This window comes from Medicago sativa, chromosome 7 (genome assembly GCF_051527215.1).
Source record: "Medicago sativa cultivar Bolivia chromosome 7, Bolivia_mono, whole genome shotgun sequence".
In the NCBI taxonomy this organism is placed as follows: domain Eukaryota; kingdom Viridiplantae; phylum Streptophyta; class Magnoliopsida; order Fabales; family Fabaceae; genus Medicago; species Medicago sativa.
The window spans coordinates 88704699-88723694 of record NC_140755.1 but is presented as its reverse complement, the minus strand read 5'-3'; the positions used below and the strand labels follow the sequence as shown (position 1 = coordinate 88723694).

Below are 18996 nucleotides of genomic sequence, written 5' to 3'. Positions count from 1 at the left end.
TATAGTAAGTAGTATTAATTTCTCTTGTGACGGTATAGTAATTATTAACTTTATACTCCCTCCGTCTCATAAAAATTGACGTTTAAAAAAAAAAAAAACTAGCATAATTATTGTCGCTTTGTAATTTCAATGTGGAATTAAGCAAGTTTTTCCAGTTTTGCCCCAGTTGCCTTTTACGCCTCCTGTGTCAGTAACTGCATGCACGCTTCTTTTTGAAAAAAGCCATCTTGAGCCATGTGTGAAATTAACTGCATGCTATCTTTAATGCTAAGCACCAAGTGAGTCTTTCAAGTATCTTTCCATATACTCCCTATAACTACATCATATAGAGAGAGTAAAAGGACACATTATGCATGGAGTAAAAAACCACTCTTACGATAAGAAGTATGAATAAAGATAGCAAGGTGCATGAATTTGAAAGAGTAGAAGATTCAATGGATTTTGAGAGAATTGCAGAGGAAGGAGATGAAGAACATGAATTGGAAAGAGTAGAAGATTCTGTAGAGTTTGTAGAAGATTCTCATGATGAAGGGATAGCTGAAGAGTTACAACCTGGTTTTGATGCAGTTGAAGATCATGAAGAAATTGGAGAAAATGAGTTGGAACCAAATTTTGAGGGAGTAGCAGAGGAAGAAGAAGACCTAAATTATGACTTGGAAAGAGTAGAAGATTCTCTTGATTTTGAGATAGTTGATGATGAAGAAGATGAAGACCATGCTTTGGAAGTAGTGGAACCAAATTTTGAGGCAGCTGAAGAAGTTGGAGCAAATGAGTTACATCCAGATTTTGTTGAAGTTGCAGAGGAAGAGGTTGGAGAAAATGAGTTGGAACCAAATGTTGAAGGAGTAGTAGAGGAAGAAGAAGAAGTAATTTGGAGTGTTAAAGGAGCTTGATTTTGATTATTGAGTTGGTGTATTGGTGTTGTAAAGTCCTTTGTTTTAGGCCTTGCTTGTACTATTTTTCCTCCTATTGCGGGTTTTGCGCGTCTTGTGCTTGCCTAGCTTAATAATATTATGTTGTTTCAAAAAAAAAAAAAACTGTAACTCTAATTGCCATAAAAAAATACCGTGTCGCTTGTAAAATAATTAAGGATACAATAAACTAAAAATAAACATAAAACAACAAAAAAAATTATACCCGTGTCACTTGTACCATCTTCCATGACCAACTCATCATTTAAGTCAAAAAGAAAAGAGCTTGATGAAGAAGAAATTGGAGGTAATGAAGCACCGGAACTTACAATGACATCACCATCTATATATGTATATAAATAAATAAATAAATAAATAAATAAACCAAAAATTAAATTAAAAATAGTCCACTGCTTCCCTAAAAAAAGAGAATAACGTAACATACCATACCAATTGTACCAAATTAAAAATAAAAGTAAAACACATACCAGTATTTAAATTTGGTTCCGGAAAAAATTCTCCCATTTATGTATCATTCTCCAATAATATATCATCATTTAAATCAAAAGGAAAATTATTTGATGAAGAATTTTGAAGTAATGGAAGGGAAGAATTTTGATTGATGTCAATCTCAAATTCGGTAGGAATAACATTTAGATCTATTTCTCTTAAAGCCATTATCTGTTTTTTCCTTGTAGAAATTGTAGACATCGTATTCTAATTTTTATAAGCCTAAATTCGGTAGGAATAACATTTAGATCTATTTCTCTTAAAGCCATTATCTGTTTTTTCCTTGTAGAAATTGTAGACATCGTATTCTAATTTTTATAAGCCTAAATTGGTGGGAAATTTAAAAAAAATGGCGCTTTTTTTAATTTGATGAAAAGTTGGCGGCTAATTTTTTGATTATGTAAACAAATATGGCAGATGAAATAATTGCCTCTTGGTAGATGAAAGAATTGGCGCCGGTAAGTATGAAAAGTTGGCGGCTAACGTGACTTTTGATCTTTCCAAGTAACTTACTTGTAAATGTGATTTTACAATAAAAAAAATAGTGAGGTTAGTTTTGTAAAAGTAGTATGTTTGTTGACTAATTTATTGCATTTTTTAATTTATGTGCAAAAATCTTAAACGATTAATATTGTGAGACAGAAGGAGTAATAAAAGAATGAATCCTATGTAATTTAGCTAGAATAGTCCATACTCCACAATCCACTTGGTGCAATCAAGCCAAATGCAATCACCATCATCATAAATCAGTTAATAAGGACAGAACAGCTGCAAAAATTCTGATTAGGATGTTTGCCAAATCCACATTTTCACTTGGACATTTTTGTGAATTTCTTGCATTCACCAATTATCTTTGTTTTTATTTTGGATTTGATTTATTAAAATAAGAAATATGGATAGTTCAAGTTCCAGTTTGTTGAAGGATTTAAATTGTGTGCTCTTCAATCCCCCATTGTGGGGATCTCAATTCATGTAATCAAAATAACATGCAGTTACATGTATTAATTGATCTTGATCATTAATTTAAGATTCGTTGAGATGAATAACTATGTTGCTCGGTTATTGCGTCAAATCTAAATTCAAAGCTTATGGTTAGAGAAATTATTCACTATATAGGGAAATGCTAAAGAGTGTCCTTGGGGCATTGGATAAAGGAACAAAAATAGAAATTTTGTATTGGAAAGTGATAAAAGGTGATCAAGTCAACTTGTAAAAAGTTTACAAATTGTTGTTTCCAATGTAAAGCTACTAACTTCGGTTACCTTAACCATTGCCCTGAGGGCATTGGTTAGCAAGACCCATAAACTTAAGAGACCTTGTCAAACAGATTTCAATAGTTAAGTGAAAACTGAAATTTGGTCAGAAAAACAAACTAATGGTTTCCTCCTAATCCATGTGAAATGTTGGGTACATATTTTGTGTTATTGGGAAAAATTACAACCTGCGGCTGCAAAATTGAAATAGAACTGTGCAAGTTACCTAAAATAAATAAAATAATAAAAATGGTGCTTATAAGATATATTTCTCTTTACTCAAAAAAAAAATATATATATATTTCTCTAAAAAAAAGAGATATTTACAAGATGCTCATATTTTGAAATCAAATAGATTTTTAAATTTGTTCTACATACTACAAGAGAAGAAAAAAAATTCAAATCCCTTTTACCCAAAGAAAAAAACTCAATTGTTAATTATGATAGAGTTCACTGGTCTGCATTAAACATTCTCACAAAGTGTCAGAACAACATAAATGAATCTAAACAAATTGATAATGATTCTTGTACTAGAGAAATTGCTGTCACAAAAAATGCTTGGAGGACAGTCATGGTGTTTCAAAATATGAACCACCAAGATTCCCAGTGCTGCAATTACAACCAGAGAATAACAATAAAAAGGTTCATTCATATCTTGATATCATAATATGCTTTAAGAATATTTGTCCTTTTATCTTTATTTCATCTCAAAACGCGGTGCCACTGCCAATCTAATGTAGTGCTCAATAATTGATTAAATTTTAAAAAAAAAGTTTTATTTAATTACCTTTGACAAAATTGATTCAACAGAAACTCAACTATTTGTTTTATAAAAATAACCCTTAGGCTATGTTTGATTAATCGTGTAAAAATACATTGAACCACAGAAACATGTAAAAATATAAGGAATTACAGTTCATTTCACATACAATTGAAATTGAAATCCCAAACACATTCATATGAAAAGAGAAATGAAATTTTCCCAATATTGGAAAATAGATTTCAGAAATTCTGTTATTTTGGAGTCAATCCATAGCTGGATTGTTTGAATTATCAGACCTATGCTCTTATTAAGGTCCAACACTTCCGAATTGCAACAAACTCGACAACAATACAATTTACCTATCAGTCAAAACTTAAATCCTGAATATCATTCTACATCACTATGGTTTTTCATAATCACCGAATCATGCCCTTTTTCATAAATGAAACAACTTATCTGAAGGTTCGTTTACCGACTGATGATCATCGATGGTGAGTATCAGGTCACAAAATTGTATTGTCATTTGTCAGCAAAGTAGTCTCTCACTAATTAATCAAAATCTCTATAGAACTGATTCAAGTTTCAACCACTTGTTTATGTGATTACTCCGTTCAAAATATTATTCACTTCATGTTCTACAGTTCTGGCCAACTCAACGGCTGATCCAACGTAAGTGTGCGGCGTTAACTTTAAGAGATGGGCCTTTGCATCTTGTGGAATATCTAAGCCTTCGATGAAGTCTCTTATGCTCTCTTTGGTAATTGCTTTTCCTCTTGTTAGCTCTTTTAACTTCTCATAAGGCTCGGGAACACCGTATCTCCGCATAACCTAAATAAAGAATTTGCATATTATATTATTATTGCAGGATTTTGAAAGGTTAATAGCAACAAGAAACAACAAAAGGTAGGGCTGTTAAAAAAACGTTTAGTTCGTGAACTATCCGTCACTGCCGGGTTCCCTTCAGTTCGGTTATTGTTTTTTTCAGAGTTATAATATTCAATATGGTTCAGTTTTTGGTTTTTCTTCAACAGTTTTAATTATCAGTTAAGAATAGCAATTTGGTACAGTTCGGTTCACAAAGAATCAGCTCGGTTCAAAAAAGTACAGTTTGGTTCTTTTGTAAAGGTAGTTCTGATTCAATTCAAAACCACGAAACAGGTGCACTTAACCTTTATACCATTTCGGTTCATGACAAACCATTAACGGTTTGGTTTAGTTTTACTTTTACCAAACTAATCAACGATCTGATTTCCTTTGTGAAGTGAACCATGAAAAGTCCTAAATGAAGTATGCATCAAAGAAAAGCACACTAATTTGAACACATTCCATCCTAAAACATCAGTATCATTGCAAATTTATATTGAAAACAATAATTGACTCGATTAGTATTTGTAGTTGTGGAAGTATTTAATAAAATTTTAAACTAGATTAACAGGCCCTTTCCCCCATAATGTGTCATCAGCTAGTAAACTTTTAAGGAAAAAACTCTCCTAATGTTGTTCTACCAAGTACACAACCACACATCGTGCACTGAAGCACATCAATGGACTCAAGTCACAAATATATTTAAGGCATTCAATATAATATAAAAAATATTAAACTAGATAAAAATGTAAAGACAGAAGAATATAAATACCGTCTGGATTGGTTCAGCAAGCACCTCCCAGCACTGGTCCAAGTCTTCGCTTAAGCGAGATTCGTTGACCTAAATTGTGAATTGTTAATTATAACATTTACAAGAAAGCTCAATGAGTAAGTGAAAGCAGACTGTTTTTTCTCAAGATTTAATAGGAAAACACAAGAAAATTGTACTGTAGTTGTGCAAATAATCAATGACTGCAACACTGTACATACATCCTCCTCATATAAACAGTATACTAACTACAATGAATCTAATAGTTGGGGCAACAAAATGTATAGCAATAATAATAATAAATATAAATATAATGTTTTATTATCATTAAAGATAATCATGCACAAACTAAAAAATAAATAAAAGTAGCACAAATCAAATGTTGGATTGCACACCTGAAGCTTCCCAATTCCTTGAAGTGTGCTTTTATATGCAAGAAGAGAGTGACCAAAATTTACACCCACGTTCCTTAAGACAGTTGAATCGGTCAAATCCCTCTGCAAAACAAAAAAGCACAAACTAAAAAGTATTACTTCTAAGATCTACTTGCTATTGAGAACTTAGAAGGGATCAATGAGATAAATAGGGGAAATCAGAATAGAGGGATTTAGTTTGTAATGGGATAGCTTTCGTGTGAAGGGAGTAGTTTAGAATAAAGAGAAAACACTTGGCAAGAATTATATTTTCCATTTTCTGTTCAATTTCAATAAAACAGTTAATTTTTTTTTATTCTTTTATGACAACTCGGTCTGAATTTTGTTTGTATCAGCAGTTGGCACACAATTAGACTATCACCTACACTAAATTATGATAAAAGGTCCATACACTAGGATAGCTTAGGTCACTCTTTCACGCAAGCACTCACACACACATTACTAAACAAAACTATACTAACCACTTTCAGAAGATGTAATTTTGTAAAAGGATTTCATTTACATACAATGTCAGAGTAAAGATTTTTTACACGAAAAATCAACCATGATAGTCGGATCAATAAAAATATTTGATTATAATCATAACTACTTCTAAAGTCACACATATGATTGGTTGTGATTTACTGACAATGTAAACTTTTTATACCGACAGTGTATCAAAATTAAACTCATTGTAAAATCTTCTCAGTGTCATATAATAATGCCAACACAGTGATTGGAATAAAACAAAGAACATTAAAATCAAACTAAAGTAAGTCTTGCCTGCCAACGTGAAATCGGCAACTTCATGCTTAGATGAGAAAAACCTCCATTAGCCACGCCTAAGTTGCCTTCGCTGTTCTCAAAATCAATGGGATTCACTTTGTGAGGCATAGTTGAAGACCCGATCTCCCCAGCCTTAGTGGTCTGCAAAAAAAAACAGTTATGAAAAATGAAAACGATTGTTGTTTTGCTAAAAAGTAGGGTGCCACACTCTGGTCATAGATAATGTATTAGAAAACTCACCTGCTTAAAGTAGCCCAAAGATATATAGCCCCATACGTCTCTGTCAAAGTCGATTAGTATATTGTTGAATTGAATGAATGAATGAAAAATCTTTGCCATGTAGTCATGGGTTTCAATCTGTTAACCAAGGGGAGTAATATAATCAGAAGGAATCATGAAATTACCATCTTGTGAACAAATCGGTATGTATGATTAAATGATTGTTATCTCCTAGTGCTAACTTCAATTTTATACGCACTCAAGATATAACTATATATGTGTAAAACTGTGTTAAACCAGAATAGAACAAAAGGAAATAAAAATAAGAAAAATTTGATAACACACCTGAGCAACATAAGGATTAAAACCTAATCCAAGAGACTGTACAAACTCTTGTGCAATGCAAGGCCAGTTAACATCAGGATATGCAGCAAGATGTGCATTGTAATTTCCAACTGCACCGGCAAACTTCCCCAAAATCTCAACCTGAGATAGTTCCTTCCTTTCTCTGGTTAGCCTCACAGCAAATATTGCTATTTCCTTCCCCAAAGTTGTTGGTGAAGCTGGCTGAAGAATATCACAGAAAAATCACCAAGTTCAACCAAGACGGTTTAACAATGAAAATCTGGCAACTAATAAAATTGAAGAATAATAATGTTAACGAACTGAAATAGTTGCTGAGTCAGCATTATTTTCAATATCTCAATATTACAATCTACAATAGTACATTGATTCTTAAATAATCAAGTAATAATGCACAAATCAGCTTACCTGGCCATGAGTGCGAGAAAGCATAGGAACATCAGCATTGTCTTTGGCCATTGTACACAAAGCTTTGATTATTTTATCCATGACAGGAAACATAACAGCATTCATTGCTTCTTTCAGCATCAAAGCATGAGCAAGGTTATTTATATCCTCGGATGTGCAAGCAAAGTGAAAAAACTCAAGCACCTGTTGAAAAATATTTGTTTAAAAATTACACAATGCCATCAAGGGTCTGTTTGGATTAGTTATTTGAGCTAATCTACTGATATAAGCACTTGTGATAGCTTATGGGAACATCTGATCACATGTACATAAGTGTTTCATTAAATTGTTTATCCAAACAGACCCAAAACTCAAACAGAAAGTAATGTACAATCACAAAGCACAAAAAAATAACATAAAGTTAATCGCAACCTTGGCAATTTCAGCATTTGATTGGCACTTCTGTTTCAAGAAATACTCCACAGCTTTAACATCATGATTCGTAATCCTCTCAAATTTTTTAATCTCCTTAACATCATCTTCACTAAAGTCATCAATCAAACCTTTTAAGAAAGACTTAGCATCTTCACTAAAGGCAGGAACCTCGGTGACTTCATTAATTTCAGAAAGCTTCAGCAACCATTCAATCTATAACAACATAAACACAAACATAACATTAGAAAAACAATAAAATAGAGTTCTTTAAACAAAAGGGTGTCCAAAATCTGTTGAATATGACTCATATATAGACACAGAAATGTGGCAAGGGGCAGGGGAGATGAGCTGGCAAAGGTTCCTTATCCCACGGTACGTTTCAGGGATATTGTTCTAGCCATGATATTGTTTATATGACTTGTAACATTGTAAACCCTAATTCACTCAAATAATATTCGGAACTATAGCTACTCTATAGTCGCATAGGCAGACACAATTGGCCGAATTGCGTAAACAAACGATTGTGTTCCATTGATTGCGAGCTACATTATATTTGATTTTCTATTACTAGTTTTTGTTCTAACAAAATTGAAGAAAAATAGATAACAGGTACCTCAACAAATACAATGACCCTATAGTACTTGAGTCCATATATAAACACAAACATAACATTTGAAGCATGATAAAAAGGAGTTGTTTAAGCAAAAGGGTATTGAAAAAATCGAAGAACAAATAATGGGGTACCTCACCAATGACCCTGTAGTAATTCACTCCATATAAACACAAACATAACATTAGACAAATAATAAAAAACAGTTCTTTAACAAAAGGGTATCAAAAAAATTAGGAAAAAACTATAGGGTAACTCAGCAATGATCCTGTAGTAATTGAGTTCATATAAACACAAACATAACAATAAAAAAGGGTACTTTAAGCAAAAGGGTCATCAAAAAATGAGAGAAAAAAAAAAGAAAAAAAAAGTTGTACCTCAACAATGATCCTAAAGTAATTAAGACCATATTCACTCATGAAAGGAGCTAATTCTTGAACTTTTTGACGATAACGGCCGTCTAATGGAGATAAAGCTGTTAAAGTAGAGAGTTCAAAGTCGCCGGAATGAGGTCGGAACAAGTTAGTGTTGCTGGTGGCAATGAGGGATTTGGAAGTGAAGTGAGAGGGAAAAGAGAAGGAAAGATGGGAAGAAGGAAAAGGGTGTGTTGGTTTTCGAGGGTTGAGGGGATTGAAGGTTCGAATTTGGGTGGTGTTAGAGAGTGCCATGAGTGAGGTTTTGAAGTTCGGAACAAAAGCTTCGAGCTATGGCTTCTTCTCTTGCTCTCACTGCATGGTTATCAAAACCGAACCGGACCGGCCGGTCCGACCGGTGGAACCGTGAACCGGATATGTGTCCGGTCCGGAAGAAGCTGAAAACCGGACTGTCACAGAACCGGTAAGAAAACCGGCGGTTCGATAGCTTATAGAGGTTGGACCGGCTTTGATTCAAAATGAATCTGTCGTCTTCCTTTTCATTCACAGATCCAGTTACACAGTTTCCCTCAAAAAAAAAAAAAATTTGAAAGGATAGAGAAGATAGAGAAAAAAGGGAGTAAGAGATTAGAAACGAAATACTCCTTCCGTTTTAAAATGAGTGTGTTTTAGATGTTTACACACATATTAAGAATTGCAATGATTAAGAGAAAGAAAATGGTTATTTTATCAAATTATCCTTATTAACTATTGGTTAGTTTTAAAAGTAATACTTTGGAAGTAGTGTGCAGAGTATTAATTGGAGGGTACAATTGAAAAGAAAAAGTTATTATTGTATTGAAAACTGAAAGCGACACTCATTTTGAAACAATTTTTTTTGGCTAAAGCGACACTCATTTTGAAACGGAGGGAGTAATTGAAAAGGGAAAAATGAAATTAGCATGCTCTTTAATGTCCGGTCCGATTTTGATGGCCCCGTTTGGATTGGCTTATTCGAAGTTTACGTGGATTTATCTACTAACATAAGCTTTTTTAAAGGTGTTTGGATAAATCAATAAAAACAGTTTATCACAATTTCATAAGCTGCTTATGCCATATTTTAATAAGCCCAAATTTACAAATGAGAGGACGTGCTTCGACTCTAGGTGCACTTATTCCAAAACCTGTATTTTATTTATTGTATGGGTCTTGTTAACGAGTGCTCCCGGGGGCACTCTTTAAGCTATCCAGAATAGACAATTATTCTTTAAAAAAGTCAAACATTTCGATTTCCAAGACATTAGTTACATACATTTTCATAATATACTTACTAAATATGGTCCTTAAAGAATGTCCGGGGACACTCGTTAACATTTTCCTTATTGTATATAATTAATCTTTTGTTGTGATTGATATAGTTATCTTTGTTTTATCTTTATGTAAGTAAAGTAATACACGAAACTATCAACAAGAAAATAAAGACTTTTTCAACAATGATATAGGACTATAAAACTTTTACCTATGTTTAATTATTTCATTGCATTGTTATATTTTTTTTAAAAGGGTAATTACATTATTACACTTATTAAGAATGGTGATGTTTACACTATTTATCTACACCTCTAATGTTAATTTTGTTCTATTTGAATATTGATGATTTTTTATAAGGTAAAATAAGTTTTTGCTCTCTATAAATATATCTAATTTCATTTAGTCCTAATATAAAAAGGGGCATATTTTGGTCCCCATAAAAAATTTCAGCACATAGTTTTTGTCCTTATTAAATTAAAATTTGTGAAGTTATGCTTAAACTTTTAAATTTTTGAAAGTTTTTTGACAGACTTGTTAAGAATATTATAAAAAAACTATTTTCCCAAAAATTATAACTTTTTATCATCTAAGGAATTAAATATGATATTTTTAAACATCAAAATTTCAAGATAAAAGTAGTAAACTTTTGGCTTAAAAATCAAATTTTGAGCACATTTTTTGTGGATGAACTTATTATAATGTTCTAAACAATTATGTAAAAAAAACCTTCAAAAGTTTCAGAGTTTAATCATAATTAAACAAATTTTAATTTAATAGAGACTAAAACTATTTGCTGAATTTTTTTATTGGGGCCAAAACATGTCATTTTTTTTATGAGGACTAAAAAATAAAATTGACTATATTTATAGGGACCGAAAGCTTATTTAACTCTTTTTTATATGCATGGTAAAATTATTACTATATTTTAATATTGTTCTTTTTACAACTTTATAATCGTGGTTTAATTCCTTAAAAAAAATTGTGGTTTGATTCTCTAATTTAAATCAAAAATATTTTATCATTTCATAATTGCTTATATAATGACACATCCAAACACTTCAATATATGTTAGTACTTTTGAGTGTACATGTCCAAACATAAATAGCTTATTGAGTATAAGAGCTTATGATGTAAGCTCTAGTGCTATAAGCTCTAATGCTATAAGCATCAATATAAGTTGTTTATCCAAACAGGGCCATAGTGTCAAACCTATTTCGTTTTTCCTCTTTGTTGTGTGATAGTTTTTTTTTTATGAGTAAATCTCCACTCATTACCAAAAAGCAAAAATTAATTTTACAAAGAGGGAATTAGATCAAATTTAGGGATTTAAGGATTTGGAAATTAAATTCGGACTTTAGGAATTTGATATTCATCTTAGGGGTATTAATTTTCGGTTCAAGGATTAAAGTGATTATTTTATACTTTCACTCTATCTGGCACCTCGTACACGTCACCTCATCAGTTGACATAAATTTGTAATGCTAAGGACTGAAGTGATAACAGAATTGCACATTCATGATAGGGACTACTTTATTTAATCTTGAGTCAAAGACCTTTGTAACAACGAGGTGTAGAGTTAGAGACCCAAATAATCATTTACTCTTTTTTTTTGAGCAAAATCATTTACTCTTTTTTTTAACTAAGAGTTTGTTTTATTTTATTTTTACCAAAAGTGGGTAAAGTGTTTAAAAAAAAGAGAGTAAAATTACTATGTCTCTTCTTTTTTAAACGTGGTTTGAGTATGAATATTGTGTTTCTATTTAACTGTCGTTTTAATAAATAAAGTTTATTTTTTGTTATGTGCAAATTCAAACTTCTATGAATCAAAATTTGGTTACTTATGCTTTGTTTGCGAGTTTAGAGGGAAATAGAGGGGACGATTTTGGAAAAAAAAGTAATGAACAAGTGAAAGAAATAGAAGAAAATGGGAGGAAAGAGTTCTGGGGGGTTAATTTTCTTCATAATATAAAAACTCATCCTTTGTCAAACTAAAAAATTGTAAATGAATGCTAGCAACACTCATTTTTCAACACTCTCTCTATCGATCAATCTTTTATTGAATGAAATCAATGTATTCCCACCACTTTGTGTGGGTTCAATTTTCAAAGTGTAGACCCACAATGATTTAAACCAATAAGAGAGTGAATATTCTAGAGAGTATTCAAAATAGAGTGTTGTTACTCCCTCCGGTCACTATTATAAGCAAAAAACAACTTTTTAAGTTCATTCATTAAATAATGTATTTGGTCTATATTATTGACCAAATACATCATTTAATGAATGAACCTAAAAAGTTGATTTTTGCTTATAATAGTGACCGGATGGAGTAATATTATTCAAAATTGTATTATATGAGGGTTTTGGAGGGTCTATATGAATTCTTCAAATTTAATCTATGTTGTTATAATATTTTTAAAATTAAAAATATAGTAATCATAAGCATTAATTTAACATTCTCTAAAAAGTTTCCGGAATGAGTTTGGAGCATGTTGATGTTGGTGGTGATGATGATGGATTTGGAGGTGAAGTGAGAGGGAAAAGAGAAAGAAAGATGGGAAGAAGGAAGAGGGTGTGCTGGTTTTTGAGGGTTGAAGGGATTGAAAGTTCGAATTTGGGTGGTGTTAGAGAGTGCCCATGAGTGAGGTTTTGAAGTTCGAAACAAAAGCTTCGAGCTATGGCTTCTTCTCTTGCTCTCACTCATTCATATAGTGTCAAACCTATTTCATTTTTCCTCTTTATTGCGTGAGTATAAATATGGGTTCACTTCAAGTTATTTTTGTGGTGGTAGGTGATGTGTAGTCAATCTCACGTTTCAATGATCTATGTGACTCAATGATTAAGAAATTTGTCTGCATATGAGATCGTTGGGTTTGTAAATCGTAATTTTTTTTATTGCTTCCATGATCTTACATAAAAACTTTTTCCATTTCTTTTACAGATTACTGAATCTATAATGCAAATACTATCACCTAAACTAATATGTTACTAGAAATTGCATACTAGTCCAGCGAGAGAAAAATAAAGTCAAGAAACAATGAAATTTTTTAACGAGAAATGAACTAATAATAATGGTTTGTTTAACAACTCCTTTCTTTCTTTAAATATTGTCTACCTCTCTTATTCATGAGTTAAATGTAAAACATGATACAACTTCTAAAATAAAAATGGTGTGTTAATTAAATATGTAAATATGAGATATAGCAAAGAATTGCAATCATTAATAGATGATTATGTTAGAGTATAAATTTAACTTATTATGATTAATCATTTTATAAGCTCTTTATCATAGAAAATTGTTGTGACATTTAGTTGCAATAAACTATAAATTGAGTTTAACAGATATGAATACTATTTTTAAGTAAGATGTTTTTCAAAATTTCATTTATAGTATTAATATTTTTTTATATTGCTATCGAACCGTTTTATAGATTAAAATACTTGAGTTTTAAATATGTATAAATTTAAACTATAATATCTGTAAATATATATTAAAAATTATTATTTTTTAGGTTTGGGTGGGTCATGACCCATCCAAACACATAAGAAGATCCGCCACTAGATATTAGGATGACCACTCACGTTATTATTTTTTACATGAAGTAAAACATTGTCACATTTGATTTCGGATAACAAAAATGTTCTTAAAACACATATCAACATCTACAATTGTGTAAGCAACTTTTTGCAACTAATAAAGTGCAACACATTTCTAATTAGCAAATATGTAAAACTTACAAATAATACTACATGAATAAAACCATATTCTATGATTAATGTTTCCATTTTAATGTAAACTTTTAGTTATGGAACAAGAACATCACTGAAGACAGACAACAAGAATATTGCAGACAAAAAACTAGTGACATCTCGTTTTAACGTAGCTAGTGCGATAAATGCAATTATAATTGCCACACCAAAAAAAAAAGAAAAATCTTCTTTCTAATTATTGAACGTTGTAGAAAACATATTGCTTATAATAAGGGTGTTAATAACTAAAATTGTAGTTATTGTCTTTTATGTCCAATCACTACTTTTTTTCCAAGTTCCTCATGGTTCTTGGAGAATACTAACCCTAAGAACTTCACACTCCTTGAGTTTTGAGCTTCCTTGAACATTGAATGCAATATATTCTCAATTTTCTTAAACCATTGAAATTTTCATCGTATTTTAACAACTCTATTTGATTTATGATCACGAGAAGAAGAATGACTTGACTCTACGATCAAGTGTCATATTTTATTTTCATACATATCAATTGAAGTAAAAAAAATCTACCATCAATCTCATATATGAGATCAAAGACTTCTCATATCAATTGTGCAGATATTTCTCTTTTGTTTATATTCATGACATAGCTTTTTCCACAAACTCTTTGAATTTTAATGCTCCATTTTGGAATGCTTTTAAGACAACATCTTGAGTTGTCAAATGAAGTTTTGATTTAGATGATATTTACTTAATTCTTTTGCATAATCAGTTAATAATTTGAATTGCAAGATGATGCTTCACCTTATTTTCATAAATTTTTCAAACACCGGGTAATTTGATTAAAATTTAGTAACTATAGCACCCACATGAGATTTTAACAACTCACATTTTACTAGCTACAACAATTGAATTTCTCTATTGATCATAAATTTGATGTTAATAAGTTTTCCATCAATGTCTATTTGCATTAGTACAACCAAAACTTTTTAAACAAGCAGTTTAAATATATTAAGTTGTATAACGGTGAGAAACACAATGAGCTTGCAAGTTAATTCATATATGAGTTTCTTATAAGAATCAAATCCACTTGTAAGAGGCAGCTGTGAATTGACTCTCTTGAAAGATAAAAGATTGTATTTAAGAGGCAACAACATCAATGATATTAATATTTAATGGTTCATTATTAATATATTTTGAAAAAAGTTTGAATTTATTTAAATGAATATATTAACATACTTGTATATTTTTATAGTAACATAAAAATGGAGTAGTTAAATTGTCAAATACTTACAAAAGTGACATGAAAAATAGAGAAGTATACATTTTTTTTGAAAGAAAGTATACATTACTTCTTGTGCACGAGAGAAATATGAGAGACAAAATTTTAAATTTTTGATTTCTTTTTTACACAATGTTTGTTACGAGTCTTAACGGAATTTGAATCGTCGAAAATAGCTACAGGATCATCGGAGGAGGTGGATGACGATAACTTTATTCTTTCACTAGATCTAGTTCCAGTGTTGCAGAAAGATGAACCGACAGTGACAGTAACGACGTCGCCGTAAACTGAATTGGTTGTCATGGTATTACCGGAGGTGGTGGTTTTTGACCTAGTTTTACGCTTGCGAGCCATGGTGAAAATGGAGTGAAAAGAAAATATGAATATGTGAGAGATTGAAGCATATTTTGATGGTATTGTTGTTTTGTGCAAGAAGTTATTAAATTATAATTGATTGTTTCATGCATTTTTTGCTTAGTTTGAATATATTTTAAATTGTTGTATGTTGGCAAATGTTCATGTACAAAAGTTATAAAAAATATTACTGATTTTGGTTTATTGTGTATTATTCTTTTTCTATTATTTGGATTAGTCGTATAACATTTTATATGTGAAACTTAAATTTAACATGTGAAATTTATGATACATATGTTAGTTATGTTATGAAAATGTTTATTTTAATAAAACATAAATAAATTTTAAAGTGTTTTATTTAAAGTTGGTTATGCAAGTATTCTATGATCATTTTTATTATTGTTATGTATATTTAATGTGTTTAGTGTAAAATGTTTTTGATATATAAGAGAGAAGTAGAACTTCAAATTGGAATGCATGAAATTTTCAATAGCAAGTATAATGTTAAAAAAAGTTTGTGTATCACTATAATATACTTGATTGACAAAACATCATAAATTTAAGTTATTTGGTGAATACTATAACATGTTTATAAGTTAATTCACAGACATAACTATGAGAATTCAAAAGTATATGTGATTCATAGAATATTCAAACTTTATAAAAGTTAAAATAAAGTTTTGCAATTACTTGATGAAATGATTTACAAGGATATGGTGTATGATGTTGAACACGTTTGAATTTTGATACATCAATAGGGATGCGATACAAGTTGATATTTATTTGATCATGAAGGATAGAAACTCAATTCACACTTGAGTAACATCAACTCTTGAGTTTTATGGTGAAAGTACACTATTATAATGATTGAAATGCTTGAAAATAGATACATCCTAATTGATAAAAATACTTAGATCATAGTAAAAAAAAGTGGTAGGATGAAGTTTTTCCTCTTAATGGACATATAACACATGTTTGCAAAAATGCTTGATTATGAGGCATTTATGATATAATCTATCTATAATAAGAATGAAGTGAATCGTTTCATAGAGTTAGAATGTTTGACTATTAAATTCTAACTTATAATAGTGTACATAAAACTTGTAAATTATTTCTATTTTTTAATCTTTAACAAGTGTCCTACTTGTGAGCAAAACCCTAAAACATATGCAACGTCTACAAATTTTTAAATGTGTTTTTACAACTAATAAAGCATCACACTTTTTCTAGGTAACAATTTTAAAATACCTACAAAAGGTTGTAACAAAAACATAAACATCATTAAATGAATAAAAGCACATCATTTCTAAATATATATTTATCTCTCTCCTTCTTATCTTCTTTCTAGACTTTAGAGAAAGATGGACACAAATTATGGAAGGTGAGAGATGCAAAGAATGAATGGAATGAGAGGATCTAAATCCTTTCATATTCATAAAAATGATTGTTGAACCATAATATTTTAAACTTTTAGCATTTTAAAAAAAAACCTTTAAGATTATTTTTCAGTTATTCACTTGGAGTTCATATAGTTAATAGGAAAGGGAAGATCACAAAAAGTTCTCTTTTTGAGAAGCTTTGTATAGATTGTGAATCTGTGATATAAATTTAAACAATGTATTTGGAAACATGTTGAAAATGATATGAAGGTTTTCTAAGATATGCAACCTTTAAATTAGCTATAAAATGACTATGTGTAAGTTTGAAAGCAATTCTAAAAAAAAAATGAAAGCAATATGAGCTCTTTTACAACAATTGTATATACATGAAAAAATGGACACACGTGTCAAGCATGGGCTAGAAATTAGACATACTTAAGAGAGAAAATGTTGTGATATATCAAATGTCAATTACAGTCCAACACAATATAGAAGAGTGAAGATTGAGCAACATATAAGTGAGAAGACTCATATACTTTAATGCCTTAAAATATTTGGGGGAAAATGTACTATCATTCTCACTCGGAGGATTGTTCTTTGCCCAACAATGGTAGCCTAGTTTGGTTCGACTTTGTTGGGGATGCACGAGTTGTTCCTGATTGTAAGTCACGAATGCAGAGAGTATCATACGGGGAGATGTTGATGTGTAAGTGTGACTTAAAGTTCCACATTGGATGCAAATTGAGCAATATATAAGTGATATGACACGTATATATAATGGCTTAAGGTTTAAGGTGAAGATGTGGTGTCAATATCACTTATGTGATTTCTCTAGTCTAATGTGGTGATCAACTTATATGTAGGATACCATGGTAGTAACAACATTATGACTTTTTTTTTTGAATGCCATTTGTTTAATTTTTTATTGAAAAATTTAGTTTTTGGATGTCATTTATTTTTCATACAATTTTTTTTTCATTCTACCTCTATTATTTTAAAGTCCTTCACTTTTGACTTTTTATGACAAGTGACAATGGAAAATTGCAAATGTGTCATGCTAAGTTAAAAAATACATGTTTATTGAACATTTTAAATCATGTAGCGTTTTTTAATTTAGTCAATTTTTTTGATAAAATTGATTACCCAAAAATCTCAAACTCCTTCAATAACTACATAAAATTACCAGCAACTTACATTATTCTCTATACTCTACGGACAAAACACACAATATTTATTGTTTCTTTTTGTCTTTTCCCATGTTCAAATTCCCTTTTCATATTCATTTTTTTCTTCTAATTTCCTTTCTATCTTATCATGAGAGAAAGAAACATAAACCTCTCCTTCCGTGAGACCATCACCAACCAACATTTTTGAACATGTTGTGCCTCTGTTTGACTTTATACGACTATGTCACATAATTACAGACGTAGAGAATCAAACACTTGATTAAGAGATGTTAATGTGTTAAGTGTGAGTTAAAGTTCTATATTGGATGTCATAATAGATTTTTAGTAAAGTATAAGTGAGATGACCCATATACCTAATGCTTTAAATATTTGGGTGAAGATTTTGTATCAATCTTACTTTTTTTTTGTTTCTCTTAGTCAAATGTGATGATCAAACTTAGTGTAGGATCTCTGGGAAGTCCCAAAATTATGATACTTGTTCATCTCACAATTATGAGTTATGTTATGTCCTTATTTTTTTGGGTGAAGAAATGATATGTACAACCATTTTATGAAGAAAAAAATTGATAGCTCTCTATCTCATACTCACATTATTTCTTATTTTATCTCTCTCTCTCTCTCTCTCTCTCTCTCTCTCTCTCTCTCTCTCTCTCTATCTATCTATCTATCTATCTATCTATATATATATATATATATATATATATATATATATATATATATATATATATATTGTTTTTGTTTTTGATCAATAAAAAGAGAGAAAAATAAAGTTGTAGCAAATGGTTGTACAAATATCACTATTTTTTTTAGTTTTTTTAACTGTTCTCCAAATAGTAGAAGTATTTCCTTAAGAGTCAAGAAATACCTCTAGCTTTCAAGTCAGCATCTCTTCTCCATGCCTTGTAGGCATTTTGGTTTGGTACACCATGCAAAAATAGGGTATCTGGGTATAATTTTTTTTTTAAGATTATTTTAAATAATCTACATCAGTTTATTTCGATTTTATACTAAAAGTATTTCATTAGTTTTTTTTTTTGAAGCAAAGTATTTCATTAGTTGTAACGTCTAACAATATTGTGGTGTGTCTAATTGTATGTTTGGTTATAATTGATGTTACCTTCGGAATGATTTAAATTTCAAGC

At 30.4% G+C, this 18996-nt stretch overlaps 2 protein-coding genes across 2 annotated transcripts; one reads left to right on the top strand and one right to left on the bottom strand.

Moving 5' to 3' along the window:
• Positions 1 to 9: 9 nt before the first annotated feature.
• Positions 10 to 1281, top strand: LOC146909901 (uncharacterized). The gene has a single exon (XM_085727936.1). It carries the CDS (start codon positions 387 to 389, stop codon positions 891 to 893), a length of 507 nt encoding a protein of 168 aa, XP_085584062.1. The 5' UTR covers positions 10 to 386; the 3' UTR covers positions 894 to 1281.
• A 2381-nt stretch (positions 1282 to 3662) lies between these two features.
• LOC146909900 (uncharacterized) lies at positions 3663 to 9338 on the bottom strand. The gene is made up of 9 exons (XM_085723053.1): positions 8661 to 9338; positions 7671 to 7886; positions 7260 to 7442; positions 6834 to 7055; positions 6510 to 6626; positions 6252 to 6410; positions 5466 to 5567; positions 5074 to 5142; positions 3663 to 4265 (listed from the first exon to the last, which is right to left on the bottom strand). Exons 1-9 carry the CDS (start codon positions 8949 to 8951, stop codon positions 4032 to 4034), a joined length of 1593 nt encoding a protein of 530 aa, XP_085579179.1. The 5' UTR covers positions 8952 to 9338; the 3' UTR covers positions 3663 to 4031.
• Between the last annotated feature and the right edge of the window lie 9658 nt (positions 9339 to 18996).

What these genes read in the sequence shown, in the direction of transcription:
- LOC146909900 (XM_085723053.1), bottom strand. Translation starts at nt 8,951, where the DNA reads ATGGCACTCTCTAACACCACCCAAATTCGAACCTTCAATCCCCTCAAC. An exon ending in TTAATCCTTATGTTGCTCAG is followed by an intron (nt 6,627 to 6,833) that starts GTGTGTTATCAA and finishes CTTGGTTAACAG; the next exon opens with ATTGAAACCCATGACTACAT. An exon ending in GGCAGGCAAGACTTACTTTA is followed by an intron (nt 5,568 to 6,251) that starts GTTTGATTTTAA and finishes TTTGTTTTGCAG; the next exon opens with AGGGATTTGACCGATTCAAC.
- LOC146909901 (XM_085727936.1), top strand. Translation starts at nt 387, where the DNA reads ATGAATAAAGATAGCAAGGTGCATGAATTTGAAAGAGTAGAAGATTCA.